General features: G+C 46.1%; 3 protein-coding genes across 10 annotated transcripts in view; 1 reads left to right on the top strand and 2 right to left on the bottom strand.

The window, feature by feature from the left end:
* SYCP2 (synaptonemal complex protein 2) overlaps nucleotides 1-12,598 on the bottom strand; it is a 101,005-nt gene extending 88,407 nt beyond the window's left edge. For 4 of the 6 annotated variants that reach the window (XM_027623503.1, XM_027623505.1, XM_027623504.1 and 1 more), the window contains exon 1: nucleotides 12,497-12,598. The gene's annotated coding sequence lies outside the window, so the exon portion shown is untranslated. Of the gene's footprint in view, nucleotides 1-11,541; nucleotides 11,660-12,496 lie in introns of those variants that run through there. The other 2 variants (XM_027623506.1, XM_027623502.1) reach the window with 2 other exon arrangements.
* A 1,483-nt stretch (nucleotides 12,599-14,081) lies between these two features.
* PPP1R3D (protein phosphatase 1 regulatory subunit 3D) lies at nucleotides 14,082-17,378 on the bottom strand. Its single transcript, XM_027622682.2, has one exon. It carries the CDS (start codon nucleotides 17,233-17,235, stop codon nucleotides 16,336-16,338), a length of 900 nt encoding a protein of 299 aa, XP_027478483.1. The 5' UTR covers nucleotides 17,236-17,378; the 3' UTR covers nucleotides 14,082-16,335.
* On the top strand, nucleotides 17,328-25,815 carry FAM217B (family with sequence similarity 217 member B). Of its 3 annotated transcripts, none has more exons than XM_027622680.2 (5): nucleotides 17,328-17,842; nucleotides 19,468-19,579; nucleotides 19,716-19,801; nucleotides 21,589-22,713; nucleotides 23,988-25,815. In XM_027622680.2, the coding sequence occupies exons 1-5, from the start codon at nucleotides 17,472-17,474 to the stop codon at nucleotides 23,995-23,997; spliced, it is 1,704 nt and encodes a 567-aa protein (XP_027478481.1). In that variant the 5' UTR covers nucleotides 17,328-17,471; the 3' UTR covers nucleotides 23,998-25,815. The 3 variants fall into 3 exon arrangements, with proteins under 3 accessions (XP_027478481.1, XP_027478480.1, XP_027478482.1); XM_027622679.1 differs by having other exon boundaries at nucleotides 24,934-25,815; XM_027622681.2 differs by having other exon boundaries at nucleotides 21,589-25,815.
* Nucleotides 25,816-27,119: the final 1,304 nt, after the last annotated feature.

The raw sequence follows: 27,119 nt of genomic DNA on the forward strand, positions 1-27,119 counted from the left end.
GGAAGTTTTCCTTCCGTTTCTATTTTCTGGAACAGTTTCAGGAGAATAGGTATTAATTCTTCTTGAAATGGTTGGTAGAATTCCCCTGGGAAGCCCTCTGGCTATGGGCTTTTGTTTGTTGGGAGATTTTTTTTATTGTTATGTTAATCACCATATATTACATCATTAGTTTTTGATGTAGTGTTCCATGATTCATTGTTTGTTCATAACACCCAGTGCTCCATGCAGAATGTGCCCTCTTTAATACCCATCACCAGGCTAACCCATCCCCCTACCCTCCTCCCCTCTAGAACCCTCAGTTTGTTTTTCAGAGTCCATCATCTCTCATGGTTCGTCTCCCCCTCTGACTTACTCCCCTTCATTCTTCCTCTCCGGTATCTTCTTCTTTTTCTTTTTTCTTAAAATATGTTGCGTTATTTGTTTCAGAAGTACAGATCTGTGATTCAACAGTCTTGCACAATTCACAGCGCTCACCGTAGCACATACCCTCCCCAATGTCTATCACCCAGCCACCCCATCCCTCCCACCCTGTTGGGAGATTTTTGATGACTGCTTCAATTTCCTTAGTGGTTATAGGTCTGTTCAGGTTTTCTATTTCTTCCTGGTTCAGTTTTGGTAGTTGATACATCTCTAGGAATGCACCCATTTCTTCCAGGTTATCTAATTTGCTGGCATAGAGTTGCTCATAATATGTTCTTATAATTGTCTGTATTTCTTTGGTGTTGGTTGTGATCTCTCCTCTTTCATTCATGATTTTGTGGATTTGGGTCATTTCTCTTTTCTTTTGGATAAGTCTGGCCAGGGGTTTATCAATCTTGTTCATTCTTTCAAAGAACCAGCTCCTAGTTTCGTTGATCTGTTCTACTGTTCTTTTGGTTTCTAGTTCATTGATTTCTGCTCTGATCTTTATTATTTCTCTTCTCCTGCTGGGTTTAGGCTTTCTTTGCTGTTCTTTCCCTAGCTCTTTTAGGTGTAGGGTTAGGTTGTGTATTTGAGACCTTTCTTGTTTCTTGAGAAAGGCTTGTATTGCTATATACTTTCCTCTCAGCACTGCCTTTGCTGTATCCCAAAGATTTTGAACAGTTGTGTTTTCATTTTCATTGGTTTCCATGAATTTTTTAAATTCCTAATTTCCTGGTTGACCCATTCATTCTTTAGTAGGATGCTCTTTAGCCTCCATGTATTTGAGTTCTTTCTGACTTTCCTCTTGTTACTGAGTTCTACTTTCAAAGCATTGTGGTCTGAAAATATGCAGTGAATAATCCCAATCTTTTGGTACCGGTTGAGACCTGATTTGTGACCTAGGATGTGATCAATTCTGGAGAATGTTCCATGGGCACTAGAGAAGCATGTGTATTCCGTTGCTTTGGGATGGAATGTTCTGAATATGTCTGTGAAGTCCATTTGGTCCAGTGTGTCGTTTAAAGTCTTTATTTCCTTTTTGATCTTTTGCTTAGATGATCTGTCCATTTCAGTCAGGGGCGTGTTAAAGTCCCCCACTATTATTGTATTGTTGTCAATTTGTTTCCTTGCTTTTGTTATTAACTGCCTTATATAATTGGCTGCTTCCATGTTAGGGGCATAGATATTTACAATTGTTAGATCTTCTTGTTGGATAGACCCTTTAAGTAAGGTATAATGTCCTTCTTCATCTCTTATTATAGTCTTTGTTTTAAAATCTATTTTGTCTGATATAAGGATTGCCACCCCAGCTTTCTTTTGGTGTCCATTAGCATGGTAAATGGTTTTCCACCCCCTACTTTCAATCTGGGGGTGTCTTTGGGTCTAAAATGAGTCTCTTGCAGACAGCATATAGATGGGTCTTGTTTTTTAATCCGATCTGATAGCCTGTGTCTTTTGATTGGGGCATTTAGCCCATTTACATTCAGGGTAACTACTGAAAGATATGAATTTAGTGCCATTGTATTGCCTGTAAGGTGACTGTGACTGTATATTGTCTGTGTTCCTTTCTGATCTATGCTGCTTTGAGGCTCTCTCTTTGCTTAGAGGACCCCTTTCAATATTTCTTGGAGGGCTGGTTTTGTGTTTGCAAATTCCTTTAGTTTTTGTTTGTCCTGGAGCTTTTTACCTCTCCTTCTATTTTCAATGACAGCCTTGCTGGATATAGTATTCTTGGCTGCATATTTTTCTCGTTTAGTGCTCTCAATATATCATGCCAGTCCTTTCTGGCCTGCCAGGTCTCTGTGGATAGGTCTGTTGCCAATCTAATGTTTCTACCATTGTAGGTTACATATCTCTTCTCCCGAGCTGCTTTCAGGATTTTCTCTTTGTCTCTGAGACTCATAAGTTTTACTCTTAGATGTCGGGGTATTGACCTATTTTTACTGATTTTGAGAGGGGTTCTCTGTGCCTCCTGTATTTTGATGCCTGTTTCCTTCCTCACATTAGGGAAGTTCTCTGCTATTATTTGCTCCAATATACCTTCTGCCCCTCTCTCTCTTTCTTCTTCTTCTGGGATCCCAATTATTCTACTGTTGTTTCATCTTATCGTATCGCTTATCTCTCGAATTCTGCCCTCATGATCCTATAGTTGTTTCTCTCTCTTTTTCTCAGCCTCTTTATTTTCCATCATTTGGTCTTCTATATCATTGATTCTCTCTTGTGCCTCATTTATCCTAGCAGTTAGTGCCCCCATTTTTGATTGCACCTCATCAATAGCCTTTTTGATTTCGACTTGGTTAGATTTTAGTTCTTTTATTTCTCCAGAAAGGGTTTCTCTAATAACTTCCACGCTTTTTTCAAGCCCAGCCAGTATCTTTAAAGTCATGATTCTGAACTCTAGGTCCGACATCGTACTAATGTCCGTACTGAGTAGGTCCCTGGCAGACGGTACTACCTCTTGTTCTTTTTGCTGAGGTGATTTTTTTCGTCTTGTCATTTTATCCAGAGGAGAACAGATGAATGAGAGAACAAAATCCTAAGAGGTTAACAACGTCCCCAGCAAACATACTGTATACAAATCAGAAAAGACCTGAAACCAGGGGAAAAGAAAGGGAAAGAAAAAAAAAAGAAAGAGAAAAAAAAAAGAAAAAGGAAAAGATAAAAACAAACAAAAACAGAACAAAACAAAACAAAAAAACAGAATATGATCAAATATGATCAGGCTAGTGCAGAGATCAGTGCCACACACTAGATTTTGGGTGTATTTTGGTCTGTTAGAAGAAAGTGCCTCCTAAAATTTTAAAGGAAGAAAGACTTATATATGTACAAAAGAAGAGTTGATACAATGAAGGGATGGAAGATGATTGTAACGACGAAAATTATAAAAGGTTTTATAAACAGAATTGATAAGAAGTTGTTTGAAAGAAGAAAGAAGATTTAAAAAAAGAAAAAAGAAAAGAAAAAAATGGGAGACACTGTGATCAGGCAGGAGACTAGAACAAAGCCATACGCTAGTGATTTAGGGTATATTTTGATCTGTTAGAAGAAACCGTATATCAAAATTTTAAAAAGAGAAGAACTTATATATATATATATATATGCCAAAAATAAGGGTAACTACTATGAAGGGATAAAATATGACTCTAAAAATGAAAAATAAAAAATGTTCTTTTAAAAAAGGGATTGATAGGATGTTGGTTGAAAAAGGGAAAAAGAAGAATTCAACAAAAAAAACACCAAAACACAGTTAAAAAAATTAACTTTGAAAAACTAATGAACCATGGTAAAAAAGGCATGAATTCTATGTGCAGTATTCCCCTAGCGCTGGAGTTCTCCCGTTCTCCTTGATCGGTAAACTTGGTCTTGGCTTGCTGGCTGTTCGTGCTCATCTTCTGGGGAAGGGGCCTGTTGCCGTGGTTCCCAAATGTCTTTGCTGGAGGCGGAATTGCCCCGCCCTTGTCGGTCCGGGCTAAGCAAGCTGCTTGGGTTTGCTCTCAGGAGGTTTTGTTCCCTGCAAGCTCTCGGTACAGCTTTGGAGGACCAGGGTGAAAATGGTGGCCTCCCATTCTCTCCCCCCGGAGGAGCCGAGAACTCAGGGCCCCGCTCCTCAGTGCGCCCCCAGAGAAAAGCAGTCACTCCCGTGTCCCCGGTCTCCGGCCGCACTCCGTGCTCACCCGGCCTGTGACCGAGCGTTTCTATCTCTGGCACCCGACCCCATGTGGGGTCTCCAAACCCAGCAGATCCCCGCGGTGCGCTCCCGCGCCGCTCCTCCCAGGGGAGGAACGGGAGTGTCCCCGGCTCTGCCGCTTGTTGGGTCCCTGCTGGAGGAGCAGTGTCCCGAATGGGCTGCGGATCACGGTTTATGGCCACCCCGAGCTGAGAGCCCGCGCCTCAGCTCCGTCTCTGCAGCCGGCTTCCCCGCTGCGATACCTGGGAGCTCTGCCGCACTCAGGCACCCCCGGTCTTTCTGTGACCCCGAGGGTCCTGAGACCTCACTGTCCCGCGAGGGTTCCACCCCCCGCTTAGCCACTGGAGCGATGTCCCTCAGTGAAGCCGGCTTCTAAAAGGTCCGATTTTGTGCTCCGTTTCTCTAGCACTTGCCAGAAGCGGCCGACGGAGGCCCCCCTCCCCTGCTGTCTATCCTCCCGAATATCGCCTCGGATTCACTTCTCCGCACGTCCTACCTTCCAGTAAGTGGTTGCTTCTCTGTTCAGAGAGTTGTTGCTACTCTATTCTTCGATCTCCTGTTGAGTTCGTAGGTGTTCAGAATGGTTTGATCCCTATCCAGCTGAATTCCTGAGACCAGATGAAATCCAGGTCTCCTACTCCTACGCCATCTTGCTCCGCCCAGTTCTGGACTTACCGTATATTTAGACCAGATGTACCTAACAGACATCTACAGAACATTCCATCCAACAGCAGCAGGATACACATTCTTCTCAAGCACACATGGAAAATTCTCCAACATAAATCATATGTTAGGCCACAACACAAGTCTTAATAAATTTAAAAAACTGAAATCATATCAAGCATCTTTCCTGACCACAAGGATATGAAACTAAAAATCAATTACAAGAAGAAAACCAAAAATTCTACAATTATGTGAAGATAAAACAACATGCTTCTGAACAACCAACAAATCAAAGGATAAATAAAAAAAAATACCTGAAGACAAATGATATGGAAAAGCAACATAGCAAAAAAATTATCGAGTATAGCAAAAGCAGTTTTAAAAGATAAGGTTATGGTGAAAAATGTTTATAGTAAAAGAAAAAAGGAAGATCTCAAACAAACAACCTACCTTTGCACCTCAAGCAACTAGAAAAAGAAGAGAAAACTAAGCCCAAAGTTAATGGAAGGAAGAAAATAACACAGATCTGAGTGGAAATAAAGGACAGACTAAAAAGACAATACATCAATGAAAATTGCTGGATTTTTAAAAAGATAAACAAATAGACAACTCTTTAGCTAGAATTAACAAGAAAAAAAAAGAGGACTCAAAATCATAAAGAAACATTACAATTCAAATTACAGAGATATAAAGGATCCTAAGAGACAATGAACAATTACATGTCAATAATTGGACAACCTAGAAGAAATGAAACCTAGAGGAAACATATAAGCTAGAGAGATATAAGACTGTATCATGAAGAAATAGAAAATCTGAACAGATCAGTCACTAGTATGGAGACAAAATCAGTAATCAAAAACAAAGGAAAGTCCAGGACCAGATGGCTTCACTGGTAAATTCTACCAAACATTTAGAGAACTAAAACCAATCCTTCTCAACCTCTTCCCAAAAACAGAGGAGGAGGAATACCTCCAACCTCACTTCGTGACTCAGCATTATCCCGATACCAAAGCCAGACAAGGACACTACAAGAAATTACAAAGTGCTAAAAAGAAAGAAAGAGAGTAAGAAAGGAAGAAATTACAAAGTGCTGAAAGAAAAAAAACTACAAACCATAATTCTATACCAGCAAAAAATACTATTCAAAAATAAAGGGAAGAGGTTTAGAGGAACATATCTCCACATAATAAAGGCCATATATGAAAAATGCACAGCTAACATCATACTCAATGGTGAAAAACTAGAGCTTTCCCCCTAAGATTAGGAACAAGACAAGGATGTCCACTCTCACCACTTTTATTCAACACAGTACTGGAAGTCGTAGCCACAGCAATCAGAAAAGAAAAAAATAAAAGCAATCTAAATTGGTAAGGAAGAAATAAAACTCTCATTATTTCCATATGATAGGATACTATACATAGAAAACCCTAAAGACTCCACTAAAATACTACCAGAACTGATAAATGAATTCAGTAAGGTCACAGGATACAAAATCAACATACAGAAATCTGTTGCATTTCTATACACTAATAATGAAGTGGCAGAAAGAGAAATTAAGAAAACAATTCCATTTGCATTTGCACCAACAATAATAAAATCCCTAGGAATAAACTTAACCAGAGAAGTGAAAGACCTTTACTCTGAAAACTATAAAACACTGATGAAAGAAACTGAAGATGACACAAATAAATGGAACGCTATTGGAACCGGGAGAACAAATACTGTTAAAATGTCCATACTACACGAAGCCATCTATAGATTTAATACAATTCCTGTCAAAATACCAACAGCAATCTTCACAGAACTAGAACAAATAATCCTAAAATTTGACTGAACCACAAAGACCCAGAATAGCCAAATCGATCCTGAAAAAGAACAAAACTTGAAGTATCACAATCCCAGATTTCAAGATATACTACAAAGCTGTAGTAATCAAAACTGTATGGTACTTTCACAAAGACAGACATATAGATCAACAGAAAAGAACAGAAATCACAGAAATAAATCCATGATTAATTATATGGTCAATTAATCCATGACAAAGGAGACAAGACTATACAACGGGAAAAAGCCAGTCTCTTCAACAAATGGTGCTGTGAAAACTGGACAGCCACATGGAAAACAATGAAACTGGACCACGTTCCTACACTATACACAAAAATTCAAAATGGATTAAAGAACTAAATGTAAACCCTGAAACCATAAAGATTCTAAAAGAGAACAGGCAGTAATTTCTCTGACATCAGCCATAGCAACATTTTTCTAGATAGGTCTCCTAAGGCATAGAAAACAAAATCAAAAAAACTATTGGGACTACATCAACATAAAAAGTCTGCACAGCAAAGAAAACAATCAACCACAAAAAGACAACCTACTGAATATGGCGGAAGATACTTGCAAATGATATATCTGATAAGGGGTTGTGTTCAAAATACATAAAGAACTTATACAACTCAATACTAAAAAAAATACAACTAAAAATATAATTTAAAAAGTAGAATTAAAAAAATGAACAAAAGACATAAACAGACATTTCTACAAAGAAGACATACAGATGGCCAACAGACACATGAAATGATGCTCAACATCACTCATCATCAGGAAAATACAAATCAAAACCACAATGAGATATCACCTCACAGCTGTTCGAATGGTGAAAATCAACAACACAAGAAACAATTGTTGGGGCACCTGGGTGGCTCAGTCGTTCGGCATCTGCCTTTGGCTCGGGTCATGGTCCCAGGGTCCTGGGATCGAGTCCTGGGGAGCCTGCTTCTCCCTCTCCCTCTGCCTGATGCTCCCCCTACTTGTGCTCTCTCTCTCTCTGGCAAATACATAAATACAATCTTCAAAAAAAAAAAAACAATTGTTGGTGAGGATGTGGAGAAAAAGGAACCTTTGTGCACTGTTCATGAGAATGCACACTGGTGCAGCCACTCTGGAAAACAGTACAGACGTTCCACAAGAAAGTAAAAATAGAACTACCATATGATCCAGTAATTCCACTGCTGTTTATTTACCCAAAGAATACAAAAACACAAATTTGAAAAGATATATGCACCCCTATGTTTACTGCAACAATATTTACAGTAGCCAAATTATGGAAACACTCACGTGTCCATCAATAAATGAATGACACAGAAGATGTGGTGTAGCTACACAATGAAGTATTACTCAGCCATAAAAAAGAATGAAATCTTGCCATTTGTACAACATGGATAGACAGATAGAATACAATGCTAAGTGAAATAAGTCAGTCAGAGAATGACAAATACCATATGATTTCAATCATATGTGGAATTTAAGAAATAAACAAAGAAAAAAGAAAAATACGAAAACCAGACTCTTAAATATAGAGAACTGTTGGTTACCAGAGGGAAGGAGAGTAGGGGGATGGGTGAAATAGGTGAAAGGAATTAAGATTACACTTATTGTGATGAGCCCTAATATATGGAACTGTTAAGTCCCTATCTTGTATACCTGAAACTAATATAACATACATTAATTATACTGGAATTTAAAATTAAAAAAAAAAGTAAAAAAGGGAATAATCATCCTGTTTGATATTAAGACATTTTACAAAGTCACAATTACTAAAAAAAAAAAAAGTGTTAAGAATAGGAAATAAATGGATCAGTAAAACAGAAGAGTCCAAATGCATACTCAAACATATATTGTAAGTTCATGTATATATAAGACTTTATAAATCAGAGGGAAAAAGGTAAACTAGTTGATAAATGGTATTAGGAAAACCGACTCACCATATGAAAAAAAATTATACCTCTATTTCCCACTTTCACAAAAATAAACTATAGATTCATTAATTACCCAATGTAATAAGTAAATGTTTAAAAATTACTAGAAGGGAATACAGGAGGATAGCTCTATGACTTTGCAATACAGAAGGATTTAAGACATGGAAAACACAAAGCATAAAAATAGGAATTTTTGTACATCACTGTCTCTCTCCTACACACACACACACACACACACACACACACACACAATTTTATTAAGGAGCACACAGGAATCTTTATTCACTCAGAATCCACAACCGGCCCAGCAAGTCCTTTAACCATAAACACATACATTCATTCTTGTAACTCAAACCTTCAGGCCCCAGAGAAACATTTTCCTTGACTATGCCTTTGAAAGGGGACTTCAGTTAATTACACTATTGTTTATTTTGTATATGTTAGAAAACTTCTATTAAAAAAAAGTTGGGGTGCCTGGGTGGCTCAGTCAGTTTGGGCATCTGGCTCTTGGTTTCAGCTCAGGTCATGATCGCATGGGTCATGCTATTGAGCCCCTCTTAGGGCTCTCCATGCTCAGCAGGGAGTTGGCTTGGAGATTCTCTCCCTCTGCCCGTGCTGCCCGCCCCCCCAGAGCTCATTCTCTCTCTGGAATATTTATTTTTATTTTTATTTAATTTATTAAATTTTAATTTATTGAATTTATTTTATTTGTTTTTAAATAGATCTTATTTTTTTAATTTTTAAAATAGATTTTACCTATTTATTTGCCAGAGAGAGAGAGAGCAAGAGAGCACAAGCAGGGGGAGCAGTAGGCAGAGGGAGAAGCAGGCTCCCTGCCCAGCAAGGAGCCCGATGAGGGACTCAATTCCAGGACCCTGGGATCATGACCTGAGCCAAAAGCAGTCGCTGAACCGACTGAGCCACCCAGGCATCCCTAAATAAATCTCTTAAAGAGAAAGTTTAAGGGTAAGAGGAGGCCAAAACAATGCTGAGAAGGTTGTAGGTTGTGCCAATACTGACATTCTTCTCTATGCTTTAGAATGGAGGTAGAATTTGAGAAACCTAAGTGGTCAGGTATGAGAAAATACATTAATTCACTGCCAAATCCTTCCTCTAGCAGAGCAAAAATACAGTTGCTGGGGCGCCTGGGTGGCTCAGATGGTTAAGCGTCTGCCTTCGGCTCAGGTCATGATCCCAGGGTCCTGGGATCGAGTCCCGCATCGGGCTCCCTGCTCCTTGGGAGCCTGCTTCTCCCTCTGCTTCTCTCTCCCTCTCTCTCTCTCCCTCTGTCTCTCATGAATAAATAAATAAAATCTTTAAAAAAAAATACAGTTGCTTCTTGCATAATGAACTGCTTCCTAATCGTGCCAAATGTCCATTTTCCTGCTTTTCTTTGCATTCCAACCTGTGGCTCTGGAAGTACTAGCAACTTAGTACACAGTATTTGCAACAGTTGCACATGGTGACTGAGGAACATTTTGTAGTTCTAAGCCATTCACACTATTAGCTTGTACACATGTAAATCTAGACATAAACTGCATGAACACAATATGGATTCTACAATGGCAGAGGAGAAGTAAACATTAGGATGGTGACTATGTTTATAAAAACATTTAACAAGTTTAATTATTAAAAATAGCTTCAGTATTATTTAAATAATTTTATTTAAGATAAATGTTCATTAATAATGCATACTTAATCTTAAGAGATTTTAATATTTCCAAAAATTTTAAAGGAAAAAAATTTCTTTTAAATTAGGCTCCACATCCATTGTGGAGTCCCATTCAGGGCTTGAACTCATGACCCTGAGATTAAAACCCGAGCTGAGATCAAGGACACTTAACTGAGCCACCCAAGCACCCCTAAAAAAAAGAATCTGTTATATTATTTCATGTTTCTGATGAAAATGTACTCAAATCAGTATATTTTGAATACAATTACATATTGTTTTAATGCTTAAATCATACTGTCTATAGAACACAAAAGTCTTGATTGTAATATGTTAATTATGAATTTGAATGAATGAATTATGTTAAAATGAAAATAAAATTATGGACTATATACTAATTTCTGATTTTATAGGTAAATATTTTATTACTTATTCAAAATTCACCAATCATCAAATATCCGTAATAAGTGAATTCAGTTATCTTTGATATTTTTCCAGCATTCAGTCATGAAAATAGCTTTACACATATTGGTCTACTTTGTTGCAATGATGTTTGTAAAAGACTAGAACATTTTATTTCACAATGTGAAAACTTGATTAAAAATTTAAATACTTAAAATATATTTTTGGGACATCAATGTGTACTCTTTTCCTAGGGCCAGCAACTGCAGGGACAGGCAGGCCCACTTCATTACACTTTTCTGTCTTCACAACTAAAACAATATGAATTTGAATTTAACAGGTAATTTACGAAGACATGAAATATAGCACAGAATTACTTATGGCCAAGAGACACAAAAATGCTAACGAGAATGGTTTAGTTCCCAGACTACCTTCCTGCAAGAAGTCGGCCAAGGAAAAGGAAAATTGATTAGGCAGACTTGAAAGTAACGAAAATAGGGGCACCTGGGTGGCTCAGATGGTTAAGCGTCTGCCTTCAGCTCGGGTCATGATCCGGGGTCCTGGGATCGAGCCCCACCTCGGGCTCCTGGCTCAGCGGGGAGCCTGCTTCTCCCTCACCTGTTCATGCTCTCTCTTTCTCTATCTCTGTGTCTCAAATGAATGAATAAATAAATAAATAAATCTTTAAAAAAAAAAGTAAGGAAAATAAACCATTCAGGGAGTCCCCCCTCCCTCCCAAGGCTGACCACATACTAGCTTCGACAGAACCAAAAACTTAGCACCCTTCACTGGACAGGTGAAATATTTGCGATTGAGAGGTTAAGGATAACTCTAGAAGGAAACAAAAGCCATACACTCATCTACACCAAGAGTAAACAAGCTAAAGCATCCTTAAGAAGCGCTATGCAACAGAACAAGGGACAGGAGATGACCTAAGAAACGCAGCACAGATTCAGACTTACCCAAGAGGCCTGTGGGGTTGTGCTTCGGTCTAAGCAAGCTTTGAACCCTGGGCTAAAATCTTTTTTACACTATTTCATGCTTTTGATGAAAATATACTCAAATCAGTACATTTTGAATACAATTATATTCAATGTGAGGGTATGAATGCGTATATATGCAGGCAAATACAAGGATTAGGGCTTTGACAACGACCCGACAACCTGACAAATAGGAGGCGCACCCTTTTCCCCCAAAGCCCAGTGGATCAGTACAAGGTCCGCGCTCCAGCACCGCACCGACCGCTCATGTTTACAAACGCGGACAGGAGGCCAACCTGGACCCCGGACGAGGACCAGGGAGAAACACCGGCCTCCCTCCTCACTAGAAAGGACCCGCCGTTGAGCTCAGCGAACACCGTGACGGCCTCGCCGCGGAGTCCGGCACACACAGCCATTTTATTAGGAGCCCGGCGCGGCGGCGCTCAGGAACGCAGGCTGCGGTGCGGGAGGCAGGGCCAGCTCCGAGCTCAGCCTGCGGAGCCCCCGCGGCCGCCGCAGGTGGAAGCGCCGCAAGCCCCGCCCCGCCGCCCCAGCCAACCGCGGACGGCGGGGGCGGGGCCTGGACCCGCCACACCTGCGGCGGCCGGCCGGCGTGTCCGCACCACGTTGCCCAGAGCGCCCCGCCCACAGCCCGCTGCCAGCCGCTCACGCCCGCCGCCCCGCCCCATCCGCGTCCCCGGCCCCTGCCTGCCCCGCGACCGGTGCGAGGCCCGCCCTGCCCACCCGGCCGGAGTCGTCCCCTCGGCCCCGCCGCCGGGCCGCCCCAGCCGTTTCCACAACGGCTCCGCCTCAACCGTCGAGAGGCTGGCCGTCCGCCCGCTCGCCCACCCGCCGCTGCCGGAGACCGGCCCGGCGTCGCGGCCCCCCTCCACGCAGCCCCGCTGTCAGAGAGGCCCGGCCCGGCGCCCGGCTCTACCTGCGGCTGGAGGAGGCCTCCCCGTCCGGCCCCGAGAGCCGCCGCTACGGCCGCCGCCTCGAGTCGCGTCTCTGGCCTGCGCGACCGCCGCGGCTCTTCAGGCGGCCGACGGTGGGCGGGAAGCGCCCGCCCAATCAGCGCCGCGTGCGTTCGGAATCGCGTCCAATCAGCGCGGCCCGCAGTCCAGGCTCCGCCCCTCGTACCCGTCGGCGACGCAGGGGTCGCCAGAGGCCGAAGCTAGCGGCGCCGCGGTGGGCGCGGCTCGGGGCCGGGCCGGGTAAGTGGATTGCCGCGCTGCGGCCGCGACCCCTGCCCCGGCCCCCGCCCCAGAGGAGGTGCCGGCGTCCCTGCCTGGCCCCGCACTGCCCTCCCGCGGTGCGGACGCGCCCGGGCGCCCCACTTGCCTCTCTGCAGGACTCTGGCCAGTAGGGCAGGAGGGCGCGGGCGGGTCCCGGGGAGACCTCCGGGCCGCCCACAAACACCCTGGATGGCGACGGCTGGACGGGGTCGCGAGAACCTGGGGACACCTGCCGAACCTGCGAGGGTGTGAGGGCCCGACTCCCCCCGACGGAGCCCACGCTGCGGCCCACAGAGGATGGCCTAGCGAGGCCAGGCGGGTCCCCCTGGAGCCCCGCGCCCCGCTGCCCAATTTACTGGGACTGCCCCCTGCGGCGCTGGCCACGCCCACCTGGAGCCCCGCCCCCGACGCCGCGCCCCCACCCCGTTTCCTAGAAGCAGGCGGTGCGGGCGTCCGCTGTCTTCCTTAAACCTCAGACTCCTGGGGGACGTTAGGCTGAGGCCGTGTCGGCGCGGTACTGAGCACAGTCATCGACAATGTATCCGAGGCTTTTTCGAGCATTTCCACGTGAATTATAAGTTTAAATGATAAGATCATTGGATGCTTGCATGAAATAGGAAGCAATTCACAAACGGCTACAGCAGACAAGCACTTCAGAATTTAAAGTACCGATCTCTCATCTTGCCACTTTTTAGTAGAGAAGAAGAATGCTAGGAATGCTTTTTGTGGAGTCACCGATCTGCAAAGCATGGGGATTGTTTAGTAAACCACCACATGGAAGATAAAAACAGATCATCTTACTTGAATTGTTCTTAAACAGGGTTTTAGAGTATGGTGTTAGATGGAAAACCTTATCAATCAATCACTATTGGATTTCCAATTAAATTTAACAAGCACATCCTTTAACATCCACATTCCTTCCCGTAAGTGCAAGGCTTTGTACGGGGTGAGGGACATAACCAGGGGAAGGCAGAAACACACTCATTACTCCACACACAGGATTCAGTAAGCATTGAAAGAATCACTATCCCATACCCGACACTCTCTTAGAGCTTTCATCAGATGTTAACGCTGTTCTGGCCTAAAAGATTGCATTTCAGTTTCTCAAGGACATACACGACTGTGCTGCTGAAGCTGAGGTGCAATCCTACAATATTTTTTTTTGGCAAGGCGCTAAATTTGATAGTTCTAGGAAGAATAAGACTTATGTATGAAATGATTTAAACAAGAAGTTTCCAAAGTCTTGTTTCTATAATTAGACCACAAGAAAAACACATCTCAGATAACAATTTATGCACATACTTTAATATTTAGGCTTGAGTGAAATCATCTTCAATGACCTTAAAATATGTTTGGGGAGACAACCCCACAATTGCACAATCCACTGCAAAATATTAACATCTAAGCAGTATAACTATTTTAGGATCTGAAAGTTCTCCTTAAGCTGAACTTTATCAACTTCTTTATCAACTAGGCAGGTATATTTAAGTTTTTAAATTTTTAAATGTTGATTTTTTTAAAGGCACGCTGAGGTTCTCTTAGTATCGAAGGTAAAACATTTACTGTATATTCTATGACCAGAACCTTTTTTGACAAGTGACTTTAACATGGATATGATTCTTTACATGCCTTTACCCAACAATACATTCGGCAGCTCTAACTCTTATACCTGAATGCTCTGGACAATTGTCGTGCGCTCTGGGCTGGGGCCAAGGACACAACAGCCATGGCTCTCGACAGGCTTGCTGACCTAATTGGACATTTTATTAAACAGGAGGAAATGGAACCAGGCTTCTGTCTCTCTTGCATGTCAATGTAGTGCACAGTGCTAATAGCCAAAGGTTGTTCAGTTGAATTACAATACTTTAAATCAAAATTCAGTGTAATTATCAAAAGGTACCAAAGAAAGAGATCCCTCTTCTTGGAATTTTAGAAACACGGAAGTCGCAATTATAAAAATAAATTGGTTAAAAGGCAAAACACATCTTTTACATAGTGATTTGACAAGTGTCAATGAGTATTCAAAACTTTAGAGTTAATTCATTGGTGACAGCTATCACAAATTAATGACGCTGGTTTCAACTGCATCAGAACCAAACTTCACAAGGCCTTGTTCATCATGGCTGGGTTTTCACACCTCAGTGTTAGCACCTGCTGTCAGAGAGACCACCACTCAGCACCAAAAGAAATCATCAGTGCCTTGCTGGGAGTTTTAAGTCATCCTGGCATTCAGCAGGGGACAAAGGCCTTGACTTCTTGATTGGAGATAAAAAAACAAACAACAAAAAGGAAAAGCATTTAACATTTTAAAAACTGGGGCGGGGGGGGTGGGGAGTCCAGACAACGTTAGAAACTCTCCTGTCTGAAGGCACAAAGAATAAAGTTGGCAGGTAGCTGATAAAACTGGAAATATATAAATACAATTTAAAATGATTAAAAAGTGTAAGTATTGGTGAGTTTTCCTCCAGGGCTCCAGCTATTGATGAAAACCCCTGCCAGTTCCACTTGATAACCTGACTTCTGAAGTTTGGCCGCTGGAATTTTCTGACACTTGAGCAGACATAAAAAGAGTCACCTTAGTCGTCAAAAAGGTATTGCAAAGGGCATTGTTGCCTGAAATTTTTCTACAGAGTTGCCTGAAAATGGAAATAACTTAAGGCAAAATTTCTTAAAATGTTTAGGTAGTCTCAAACCTAAACAGAATGGCCCGATAACATGCAGATACATAATTATCAAAGACAAGAAAGGGAACACAGGAAGTGAGAGGAGAGACTGCAAGAGAAGGGACTGTTTTGCTAGTTTTCAAAGTCAAGCTTTTCCCCCTTCCTTGGCTGTTGATGTAGAAGACACACGGCCTAACCAGGGCAGCCTGAACTCCTAGGAATGGCTGTGTGATGACTGATGAGGCATAAATTTCTTGCCTATTAATAGTTCCCCACTGTCAGAAGTCTACAGATATTGGCAACCAAACCTAGTCTCAGGTTTTCCTTGTCCCAGGGCAGAAATGCCTCAAGGGACCATGATGGGAGTCACACCATACATTCTGTTTACAATGCGCACAAAACACACAGGACTTATTTTTTAGCTTCTTAAATCCAGAAAGTTCCTGAGAAGGCATCCAATAAGGGTAAAATGTTCCAACATCACAATGATAAATAACAGCTACGTTTACAGAGACCCAGTCAGGACACATGCAAAAGCCACAGGCTTTCCTAGTAGGAGGATGCAGACCTTTCCAAAAAATCAACCAAGCAACCAACCAACCCAGCCTGCCTGGACCCTCTCCAGAGGGGTAGACACGGCTATGCATCCACCCACCCCGCACCCTCCCCCAGCGCATTATACAACTTGGCCTCCCGGCCACCTGAGGCTACTTTGTAGAGCTAGTGACACAGACATTTCAAGTAGAGAATGGGAAGGGCCACCGCCCAGGGACTTGAAGTGGGAAGTGAAGTCAGAAGACTCAGGCTGGGGTTGGGGGTGTGCGAAACAGTAGCCGCATGGACTGGAGAGCCCAGCTAGGGGACCACTGCGGCCGCCTTCAGATGAAGTGGATCCAGCTCTCTTCGCACTCCCCGCGAGGCATGTGCAGCGCATGGTTGCGGCACGTGAGGCTGTAGTCTCGGCCATGGTTGTTGTCCCAGTACTCGGTGCCCGCTACTCGGTAGCGCAGCGCAAAGTGCACGCGCGAGCCCAGCGCCAGCAGGAAGGGCGGCACCGGGAAGCCGAAGGCGAAGACGTCCTCTGTGCCCTCGGAGCCCGCGGCCCCGCGCCACCGGGCCACCGCCTCGTGCGCGCTCTGCCAGTCTGAGAAGGTGTAGCGCACCGCCACCTGCTTCTCGAAGGCCACGTTGCGCACGCGCACCGTGCCGCTGATGCCCAGGTCCGAGCAGGTGACGCGCTCCAAACAGACGAGCTGCCGCCCCAGGCGCTCGCCGAAGTCTGCGGCCTCGATGGGCGGCAGGAAGTCGGGCACCAGGCACCGCAGGGTGAACTCCAGGTCCTGGCTGCTGCAGCACAGGTCCGAGTTGATGGCGAGGCGCGACAGCACATGCAGCGGCACCGACGGGTCGTCGCCCGCGTTGAACACCTTGACCTGCGCCAGCTCCAGGCCCAGCGCGTCCGCGAAGCGCACGCGGAGCTGCCGGCTGCAGCCTGGTCGGCAAGCGGCTCCGGGCGCGCCCCCGGCCTTCTGGCGGCGCTCGGGCGAGCTGGGCAGCGAGCGCGCCCGCCGCAGGATGATGGGCCGAAGGCCGGGGTCGCAGCCTGACGGCTCCGGCGGTGGAGGTGGCGCGCGGCCCGGGCTCCCGGGGGGCCTGCAGGGCTGCGGCTCCCGGGCGGCGCCGCCGTCCAGGTCTGAGAGGCAGCTGAGGCTCCGCGGGGCGGGCTTCCGGAACCCCGGCGCGGGGGGCAGGGCCGCCGAGCCCCAGCCTCCGGACATGGCCCGGCCGGCCGTCGGGCGACGGGGAGGCGGAACCGAGAGGCGTTCTCCGGACCCGGCGTTCCCTACCTTGGGGTCCCCGCCGTGTTCAGAATTCCCTGGTGTCCACCGAAACCGCGGCCTGCAGGGAGCCTCTGGGGCCGGCTGTGCGCTCCCCCCGTCCGCCACCGCGCCCCCCGAGTCCTGGCGCAGGTCTTCCGCCTCTTGCAGCGAGAAAGGAGATCGTCTGCCGAGAGATGAGTGCTTTCTCGGGGGGAGGCTTTTCCGGGACCCCCGGGAGCGCAGGGTGGCGCCTCCCTTTGGCTTCCTCCGAGGTTCTTGGGGGAAGGCTGCGTCGACGGGGCCGCCCCTCCCACCTTCCCCGCCCGCTGCGCTACTTACATGGCTCCAACTTGTCCCGGAGCAACTTCCTGGCGAGCCTGCGCCCCGCCCCTCGTGACGCCGCGGCGCGCCGTCCCCGCCGGCCGGGCACAGCCGGGGAGCCCGCCGCGCCGCGCGCCGCCGCCGCCCCTGCCCTGCCGCAGCGCACCGCAGTCCGGCCTCCCCGCCCGGCGCCGGGGAGGCTGGCGGGCGGCCTCGTCACGTGTCCTCGGCGATCGCCGAACAGGTCTGATCAATTTCTGTCTGCATCTGCCGGGTCCCTGCACCTATCGATCGTGGATCTGTGTCTGCACCAACCGAGGACGAGGAAAATGCATGCTGCGGGCCCTTGGATTTCTGGGTTACTGGGGCGGGGGGGGGGGGGGTGGAGCGGTGCGCAAAAATTGGCCTTTCCAGAAGCTGGTCCCTGGCTAATTTGAAGCCTGTAGGCTAGCCAGCTCTTTGGACGTCTGCACTGCAACCTGAAGCCCCGGCCAGACCGCGGGAGCCTCGCTGCGTAGAGGTCTGGCGTCTTGACCACACATCACCCACAATGCTTTGCCGCGGACCGCCGCCAGTTCCCTGGAGGGTGGGGAGGGGGCGGTGCTGCAGCTGTCAGTCTCCTGGCGCCTGGCCCGAGAGGAGGATGTGGGAATCAGAGTTAATGCCCTGTGATGAATTATGCCACTGCCCTTAATCGGCCGCTGGCGCTGGGGAAGCATTTTTGTAGCCAGAATCCCAGACTTTTAGCTTTGTTCCGCTGCAAGCCTGAACCATCAGGGAAACCGCGAGCTTGCTTTCTGCATCTTAGGACCCTGCAAGCATTCTTTGCCTATTTCACTCTGTAACTTGCCCACAAAACGCTGTCTCTTACAGTGTAAAGCATGCCAGGTGAAATGAAGTGGGAAAGGTGGAAACGCGCTCTCCAGACAGCAGTTTGGGGCCAGGCATCTTGGAGGGTTCCTTTTTACTGTACAGAGGGACAAAGCAGAAGGAAAACCAAACTATTGAGGGGGGTTGGCAAAGAACCTTCTCTACATCTAACATAAATCCAGCCTGGGGTATAAGTCATTAACTGTGAGAACCTGTGTACCCTGGCTAAAAAGGCATACACGCTTATGAAAAGTAATACAGCAGCGTTTCAGGAAGAAAAAAGTCTTCTATCCCACCTCTTGTCTATTTTACAGATACAGATAGGGGATATTATGGAAGAAAGTATTCACTTTTCAATCAGGACCCTTTTAGTAGGCCACCCACTCAAAATCAGGGAAAGCAGCATTCTTGATATGAGTCAACAGAATTTCACAGAGATAACATTATATGATCTGTATTACTATATTGACGATCTTTAAATGGATTGATGTGATCCTGAAGGCAGGAGAATTAAAGGGGAGCTTCCCCAATAGAGTGCCTGTTCCCTGAGAGCAGGGATATGGTGCATAATCCCGGCCATTTTGAAGGTTCTCTTGTAATTACTTGAATGAATGAATGAATGAATGAATGGACATAGGAGATTGGAGTAATACCCGACCTTAATTATTAATTAGCCCTACACATTTCCTGAAGGTGTTATTTCCGAGGCGGCTGTGTGTGTGTGTGTGTGTGTGTGTGTGTGTGTGTGTGTGTGTAAGGAAAGAGAAGGATTCGTTCCATTGGCAACATTTATAGCAGTGTGATTTTGTATCTAATATCCACTGTGAAAAACAAACAAGCAGAAAAGATGAAACTGTAAACCGAAGGCAGTACCAGCCCCCCCCCCCAACATTTCAATACTATGCAAATATTTCAAAACAAACCAGTGAAAGTAAGCCCAGTACTGGGGGCAGAAGCCTTTGCAACCCATACTTACCCACAGTGTTCTGTTGCTTCCAGTTCTGGTGGTGAGGAGTCCTTTCCAAATATAAGAGGAATAAAGAAGTCACTTCCCCAGCTGTCATCATCTGCCAACACATTGAGCAAGAATATTTCAAGCACTACAGAAAAGGTGATGTAAATTTTGAGGGAAAATCTTACTAGATTTGTTCTGCTGTTTTGTGTGTGTGTGTGTGTGTGTGTGTGTGTGTGTGTATGATGTTGTTGTTGTTGTCACGGTATTTACTACTCCATGTCTGGTTTTTTAGACAGTCCAGCAAACCCTAGAAGATGATCGGCCATCTGATTTTTTCAAGAAAGGGAATAGGATGACGAAATCTCATCAGAAAAGCAGGTAAATGATTTTAATTGCTTTATCTTGCAAAAGGCACATTATATCAGTTCTCCAGGCTGAATATGTGTGGCTGGAAATAAAATAACGTCTGTGGGCAGAAATGAGTGGGCAGAGTGGTTTTAAACATTAAGAGTTAGTAAAAATTCCAGAGGTCATACTTCTGCCACGTTAACTGTTAGCAGAGTCTATCATTTTGGGTAAGCCCCTTAGTCACCCTTCTATGATTGTTTCCTTTTTTTTATAAAGAGGATACTGATCATCACTTTTATTGATGTGCACTGACAGAGTCAACAAAAGTTATAACAGGATTGGTTATGAGTTCCAAATAAGGACAATTCCTTTATCCATTTCTTCAACATATATTGAGCATGTGTTAGCTATTCACCATGATTCAACATCTTCTGTATTTATTAAGAAATCACGTATTTTCAAACGATTGCTTACTGTGGTAGAAACCACTGGGCAAGTGAACCTCTGAGGTTTCCAGAAAGCATGTTGACCACTCATTTTCTTTTACCCTACCTGACTTATATTCCTGAGAAGTATTATGAATCCTAGTGAGATGCTATGCTTTGGGTAAACACACAGCAAAGAAAGTATTTTCAACTCTGATAGGAGATCCTGCCTCAGAGTGAATCCTCCTGGGGGAACCCAGTTGCTCTACTAGTCCTTATTCCCATTTCTCCACCATTCACAAGACAGCAGTAATCTTATGTTTTCATTCATTCTCTGTTTTAAGGCACCATATGATTTTTTTCTCTCTCCTTTTAAACTGTTTTCCTGAGTGTTTCCTATTTGAAAATACTTTAATAAGCTTTTGATTTGAGGTATAGGTTGTCTGTACTACACTTTTGATATTAAGATTTTAGACGGCTCAGAAATACCACCAATCGTGATTAAGTTGTATAAAACTTGCATTTTACACCTTGTTTACTTTTCATGGAAAACAACCTTGAAAAAGAAAAGCTGTAGGGGGGCGCCTGGGTGGCTCAGTTGGTTAAGCGACTGCCTTCAGCTTCGGTCAGGATCCTGGAGTCCCGGGACCGAGTCCCACGTCGGGCTCCCGGCTCAGCGGGGATCCTGCTTCTCCCTCTGACCTTCTCCCCTCTCGTGCTGTTTCTCTCTCTCTCTCTCTCTCAAATAAATAAAATCTTAAAAAAAAAAGAAAAGCTGTAGGGGCGCCTGGGTGGCTCAGTTGGTTAAGCATCTGCCTTCGGCTCAGGTCATGCTCCCAGGGTCCTGGGATCGAGCCCCGCACCGGGCTCCCTGCTCAGCCAGAAGCCTGCCTCTCCCTCTCCCGCTCCCCCTGCTTGTTGTTCCCTCCCTCACTGTCTCTCTCTGTCAAATAAATAAATAAAATCTTAAAAAAAAAAAAAGAAAGAAAAAGAAAGCTGTAGCTTTTACTCGCTAGTGTCATTAAACACCGTTCATCAATAGCAGAACAGATTGAGAGTTTACAACAGATTTTCTCCAAACTGGTGTTTGTTTTGTTTAAAGTGTACATGACTGGTCTAAAATTATAAGCACTTTAAGAAATGTCAGTATTTTTCTTAAATGATACTATTTGATATGAAACAGAATCCATGCATCTCCTTTTGGCACCTGCGTCCTATGATTGTTTCCTTTTTTTATAAAAAGGGTACTGATAAGCGTTTCTTGACTAGAGGCCGGTGTGGCCCGTTGCCCCTCCCAGGGACAGCGCCGACTGCAGCCCGAGGAGTCTGTTTAATCACAGCCAGACCTCTTTGTGTCCTATGAACTAAGAATTACAGTTTTATTTCTCACAGCAATATGAATGCTGGCCCATCTTGGAACAAAGTACAACGTTCAAAAAACCCTTCAGGAAAAAGGCGGAGTCAGTTCCAAGTGCCCCACGTGTCCTCCGAGCCTCCTGCGGATGGACTCCAGGAAAGCGGTTTCCCGGAAGGAAAACCTGAAAGGAGCCCACTGGGCCCCCGGCGGCGGGGCGCCTCGGGGAGTGAGCTGTTTCTGGACCTGCCCTGCGTGAAAATCCTGAAGGAGGGTGCGGGCGAGGACGACGACAGCGCCAGCGACCTGTCGGACTCCGAGCGAGTGCCTGTGCCGCCGTCCTCGCGCGCGCCCCCGGAGCTGCACCTGCGCGCGGAGGAGATTGACGCCGCGGACCCCGGTCCGGACCCCGACGCGGACCCGCAGGGCAGCGCGCAGCCCGCCTACCACTATGCGGACTTCCTGCCCGCCCCGTTCAGCTCCTGGGACCTCCGCGACCTGGCTGTGCCGCCCGGCACTGAGCCCAGGCCCGCAGCTCGGAGCGGCGCCGCAGGGCTGCTGGCCAGGTACATCGACAGGCTGGCCCAGCTCGAGTGGCTACAGATGCAGACCGTCCAGGGCGAGAAGGGGAAGGGCGCCAAAGCCAGGCCTCCCACCGCCCCCGGCTTGTCCACGTCCGGGGCTCTGAAAAGCCCCGGCAGAAGCAAACTAGGGGCCAGTGCTCCGGCCAGGCCTCCCCAGGAGGGGGCTTACAAATTGGGCGCTTCCGGCGCTTCCCGGAGGAAGGAGCTGCCCCGCGAGGAAGCCAGGCCCTCCTATTACGCGTTTGACACGACCCCCAAAGCCCTCCACGTTCGACGGGGCAGCCGGCCCAGTTCTCGGAAGCCAGCCCTCGACATGACGGCCGAGGAGCAGAGAAAGAAAGAGAGTAAGAGCCCCAGACTCCAGCGCTGGGACCTGCCCTGCAGTGATGGCGGTGGCCCTGGCGTTCCCAGGCAGGGGGTGACCGCTCGGGACTCCGCCGACCCCGGTGGGCCCCCCAGGCCGCAGGCACACGCGGGCCTGCAGAAGAAGGGCGGTGCGAGCAGGTGCGCCCACGCCACCACATCCAGCGAGAAGAAACCCAAAGCCAATGGAGTAAAGCAAAGCACATACAAATTCAAGTAAGAACCGAAATGATGCACTGCAAGGCCCTGCCGATAGCTAAACGTCAGAGTTCTTCCGAAAGTTAGCATACTGTGAATTTCTGATGACCCACATGTGAGTCGTCGAGGGGTCCCGTGGGGGCAGCCTCACCTCACCCCAGCCACACTGGGCTTCTTTCCAAAGAAAGGTGGCTTTCAATGAGCCTTTCTTTGTGTTGACCATCTTAAGCAAATGAGAGCCCTTTAGATAATACTTAACCCAGGTCTGCGCCATATAACGACATACAATGACGGGGAGACAGGTGTAAACTGGACGTAGCAGCCAGCCCCGCACCGGCCCGTGGCGCTGTCCAGCTCCCCACAGCCGCGGACCCGCACCCACAGGTAGAAGGTAGTGCATATACCGCTTTCAACGTAGACTCTGAAACGTTTGAAATAGGGTTCTTGGTGTCCTTCTTCCAAACTGTCCAGACAGAAGTCCTGTCTACTTCAGGCCCAGGAAAGGCTCCAGCCCTTCCTCAGGTTCAGGAGCCTCTCCTAGGAGCAAAGTCATGAACACTGAGCTGCTCGTTCTTTCCAGACAATGGAATCTAATACTTTCATAGTTTGGGGTCTTTTTTTTTTTTTTTTAAGGCATTTTAAACTCAGAGGTGGTGGTAAAGTGCACCTTTGTGTTCTCTACCCCGAGGTTAGAGCAGAGCCCAGACTTGGTCCAGGTGTGAGTCAGTGGGTCTCAGCAGGACCGTTCCTGCCTGGTGGGAGCCCAAAGTGGAACCTTTGGCCCCTGAGTGTTTCTGACGTAGGTGTGGCTTCTGGAAAAGGTGTGCAGTAAAGCCACCGTTTGGAGTGTGTACAGGGAAGGCCTGCCACCACAGATAGACATGAAAGCACTGTGACCATCACAGTCATCTCATACTGATTTGGGACCTGGGTCCTGCTGTCCGTAGCTGACATAATCCATTTTACTTTGCAAGAGCAGGATTTTATCACCTTGCTTCAGGGCAGAGGCGTGAGGACACATTTCCAGATGGAGCGGGGAGTGTCTTCTTAACATCCTTACCGGGTCCCCTGGCTCCCCTGCTCTTCTAGATGCTTCTTATGTAACCACCACTAAGCCAGGTCTATGTGCGCCTCTAGTCACACTGTGAGGTTTCTGCTGATATTGTAAATATCTTTAAAACCTTTGGTTGACCACTGGATATACAGTATGTTTTAATGACTGTGGCCGATTTTCTCTCTTTAAATGAGGTATTTGTTTTCATCCATACGTGTTTCTATTTTTTCACCTTTAGGGCAAATTAAGAAGCTGGCACTTTTCCTCTGGAAACACATACTAGCTTGCAGACTCCACTAAACAGACAATGTCATCGAAGGCCTTTCAGTTAGTAGGATAACGACCAGAGACATTTGTAAATGAAATGATGCGCACAAGTTAAATGTTAAGATCCCGTTTTAAAATCTGACTTTACAAATATGAGACAGCATATACAGATTTTTAGGGCCGTTTTCTTTTCTCCCAGGACTTGACATCTAGATCTTCACAGATTCTGTCTTACGTTCTTTACCTTTCACACCCCCCTATTGGAGAGAGCATGCTGTTACATGAAGATCTTGTACCTTTATTATGTGGGTAAAAACGCACATCTAGTGGGCCTTACTTCCCTAATTCTCAGTTATATTGTAACTTATCTACTCAGTGTATGCACTGCAGTTTGAAACCCTAGCACTGCCCTGACTGCACCCTTCTGTGGTTGCTGCGTGGCGTCCCCTGTGCCCTTTGCCTGCACCCCTCCTTGTGAACGCAGGGGGACTAGTCCTTTGTACCTAGCCAGCACGGCCCCTCATTCGTGATGCTTTCTCAGCTACCATGTTTATGTAGCTCTTTAGAACATTTCAGGGCTGATAAATCTCCATAAGCACATCATATACGTACACATACGCCCGTTATTAATACTAAGGGGTTTCGGTGAGCTGCTGCCTTCTCCAGGAATGCTGTGTGTGGGTCCCCTTGGAGGCCCTGCTGGGTGAAGGCCCCGTGTTCACTTTGCCTTGTGGACGTCTGAGCCAAAGACCATCCTGATTAGGAAATTGAGAGGCGGTGCCTCGGATGTCACATTTGTTCCTTGCTCTCTGAATTGAAGTCAGTTGCCTAATTTGGGGAACAGTTACAATGTCACATGTTACGACAGTTTGAAAAGCCTGAAAAAGTGACTTTGCTTATTCACGTTTTTGCCTCAGGTTGACGGTTTATTTTAACCAGGATTCTTGCGATTGGATCAGAGCTCCTGATGAACAGCAGGGGCTCACTAGAGAACATAAGCACAATTTCATTCCCACGGTTTCCGATCCCCACCCCTGACACAGCCTCCTGTTCTAAATGCTGCAGACAAGAATCCTGCCGCTTTCCCGCAGACAGCGCCCGAGAGTGGAGTCCTGGCCTCCTGCGGTTGGTCGCGTCTAAGCCACCCAGTGTCCTGCTAGTCTGGGGACACATCATTGTCTTCAGAGAAGTGCCTCTCATTTCTGGGAGTTGTTGACATACATGTTGTGTTTAAACCAACTAAAATAATCCAAGGTTTAAAAAAAAAAAAGGTGTAGAGAAAGTTAAGAGCTACTGAAGGTTTAGAATCAGTTAATGGAAAAAGTTGTAAAAACATACAAGAACAAACTGCAAAAACCTATCAGTATTAGCTACAGTTCTTTAGGTTGAGACTATTTCTCAACTCCTTAAGGACCACACTGGCTGAAGGTTCGTAACTGACTGACAGGGCAGGGTGGGTTCCTCTGATGACAAAGATCGTTGGTCTCACAGCAGCTACAGGCTGAAAGGAGGAAGGCTTGTCCTGGTTCTTAAGCCAGTAGGCTAGTTTCCCAAAAGACGGAACAATCTCCACCTTTCATGATGTAAATGCTGTATTTCCTCTTTATGCTCACTTACTTAGGTAGTTAAAAATAGAAAACTCTAGATGGTACTGTGTTTCAAGGTAACAGAGAAGCAGTATTTATGATTTACTCATGTCCGTGTACAGAGGTCCATTTCAAATGGCCTGACCCAATCGAGCATGTTTGTTATTTGCTGTTAAATTATTGTATGCTTGGTTTTGTACATAATAAAACGAAACGTATCTAAGTTTTTGTGAAGCTGGATTTTTCCTCTCTTGAGGTCAGTTAAACAGTAGGAGATGTTGCCTGGTTTTTCAGGCATGGTTTTGTTTTGCTTTTCGTGCAGTTCTCTTCCTGAGTTGGTCTCATTTCTGCCTGTTCATCTCACAGATCCGCTGGGCAGGAGACTGCGCCGTGTCCTTTCTTAACACTCAGCAGCGCACCTGCCGACCTGACTGGGTGCATCTGAGAAGCACCACCGGTGTTCTCCCGAGGCCCTCTTCCTCTTGTTCCCCTGAAGGTGTCCAACAGTCAGGGAGGCAGGACGGAAATTCACTAACAGTAAAGTGACAGGAGAGGAGCTCACGCGCCAACGGGCCCCTCCCGGACTGAGCGCCCGCGCTCTCCGGGAGCGCACCTGGAGCCAGGAACATTCGCAAAGGCCCCTTCCTCCTTTTTCTAAACTCCCTTCTGACAAGAAGGGGCATTCTTTTGAGTCTACCAAATAGTGGTAGTTTAAACATAATTCCGGGGGCATTAAAAAGCAAAATCCCACCAAGAAAATTTTATAGATCTCATTGGCTTTATTTAATGATGCATGAGTCAGGCAGCATCCCAGCCAGCAGGTGGAAAGGAGCTCCGAGGAGTGGGCAAAAGGAAGGACTTCTAAAGACAGAAGGGAGTGGGCACATGGAAGTTGTACTGGGCAAGAAGGTGGCTGGGTGATTGCAAGCTCACTTTCCTTTTGGGGGTGGCCAGGGTCTTACCAGGTGAATGGCCTCCCTAGTGCTGATTGGGTGACTCCTGACTGCCTCGTTGAAGATCCCGCTCTGGGAGAGCCCAAGCTCCGAATAAGGCTGGGTTCTGTGGCCGGCTGGGCAAAGTCACCCCATGTGGGCCTGTGGTCTTTTTATCAGCAGGTTTAAAAGTAAACTTCCTGGTAGTTGGAAAATTAACCATGTTGGGGGTTTTGAATCATAAATTTGTACATAAAATGGTAGGTTATTCTTGGATGTTGCTGTTTTATTATCCATAAGGTGGCAATGAAACCTCTCGACCTAACGTAAAACCACCTCAGTCCAAATGTCTCCTTGTTTGATTAAGATCATACAACTATATTAAGCACAGAATAACGGTCAGTGGAGGAACATAGATCATTAATCTGTAAAAATCTTCCTAGAGACCCTGCTTCAAACAATAGGGTCCAAATATCCCTGTCCTCAGCAATTTGCTATTGAAGGAATTAACTGTGATAACACTGGGAAACATATGTGGAATTTTAAAAATGGGGTAGTCACAAATAGAACTGTCCCAGCTCAAAT

Source organism: Zalophus californianus, chromosome 8 (genome assembly GCF_009762305.2).
Source record: "Zalophus californianus isolate mZalCal1 chromosome 8, mZalCal1.pri.v2, whole genome shotgun sequence".
Classification (NCBI taxonomy): domain Eukaryota; kingdom Metazoa; phylum Chordata; class Mammalia; order Carnivora; family Otariidae; genus Zalophus; species Zalophus californianus.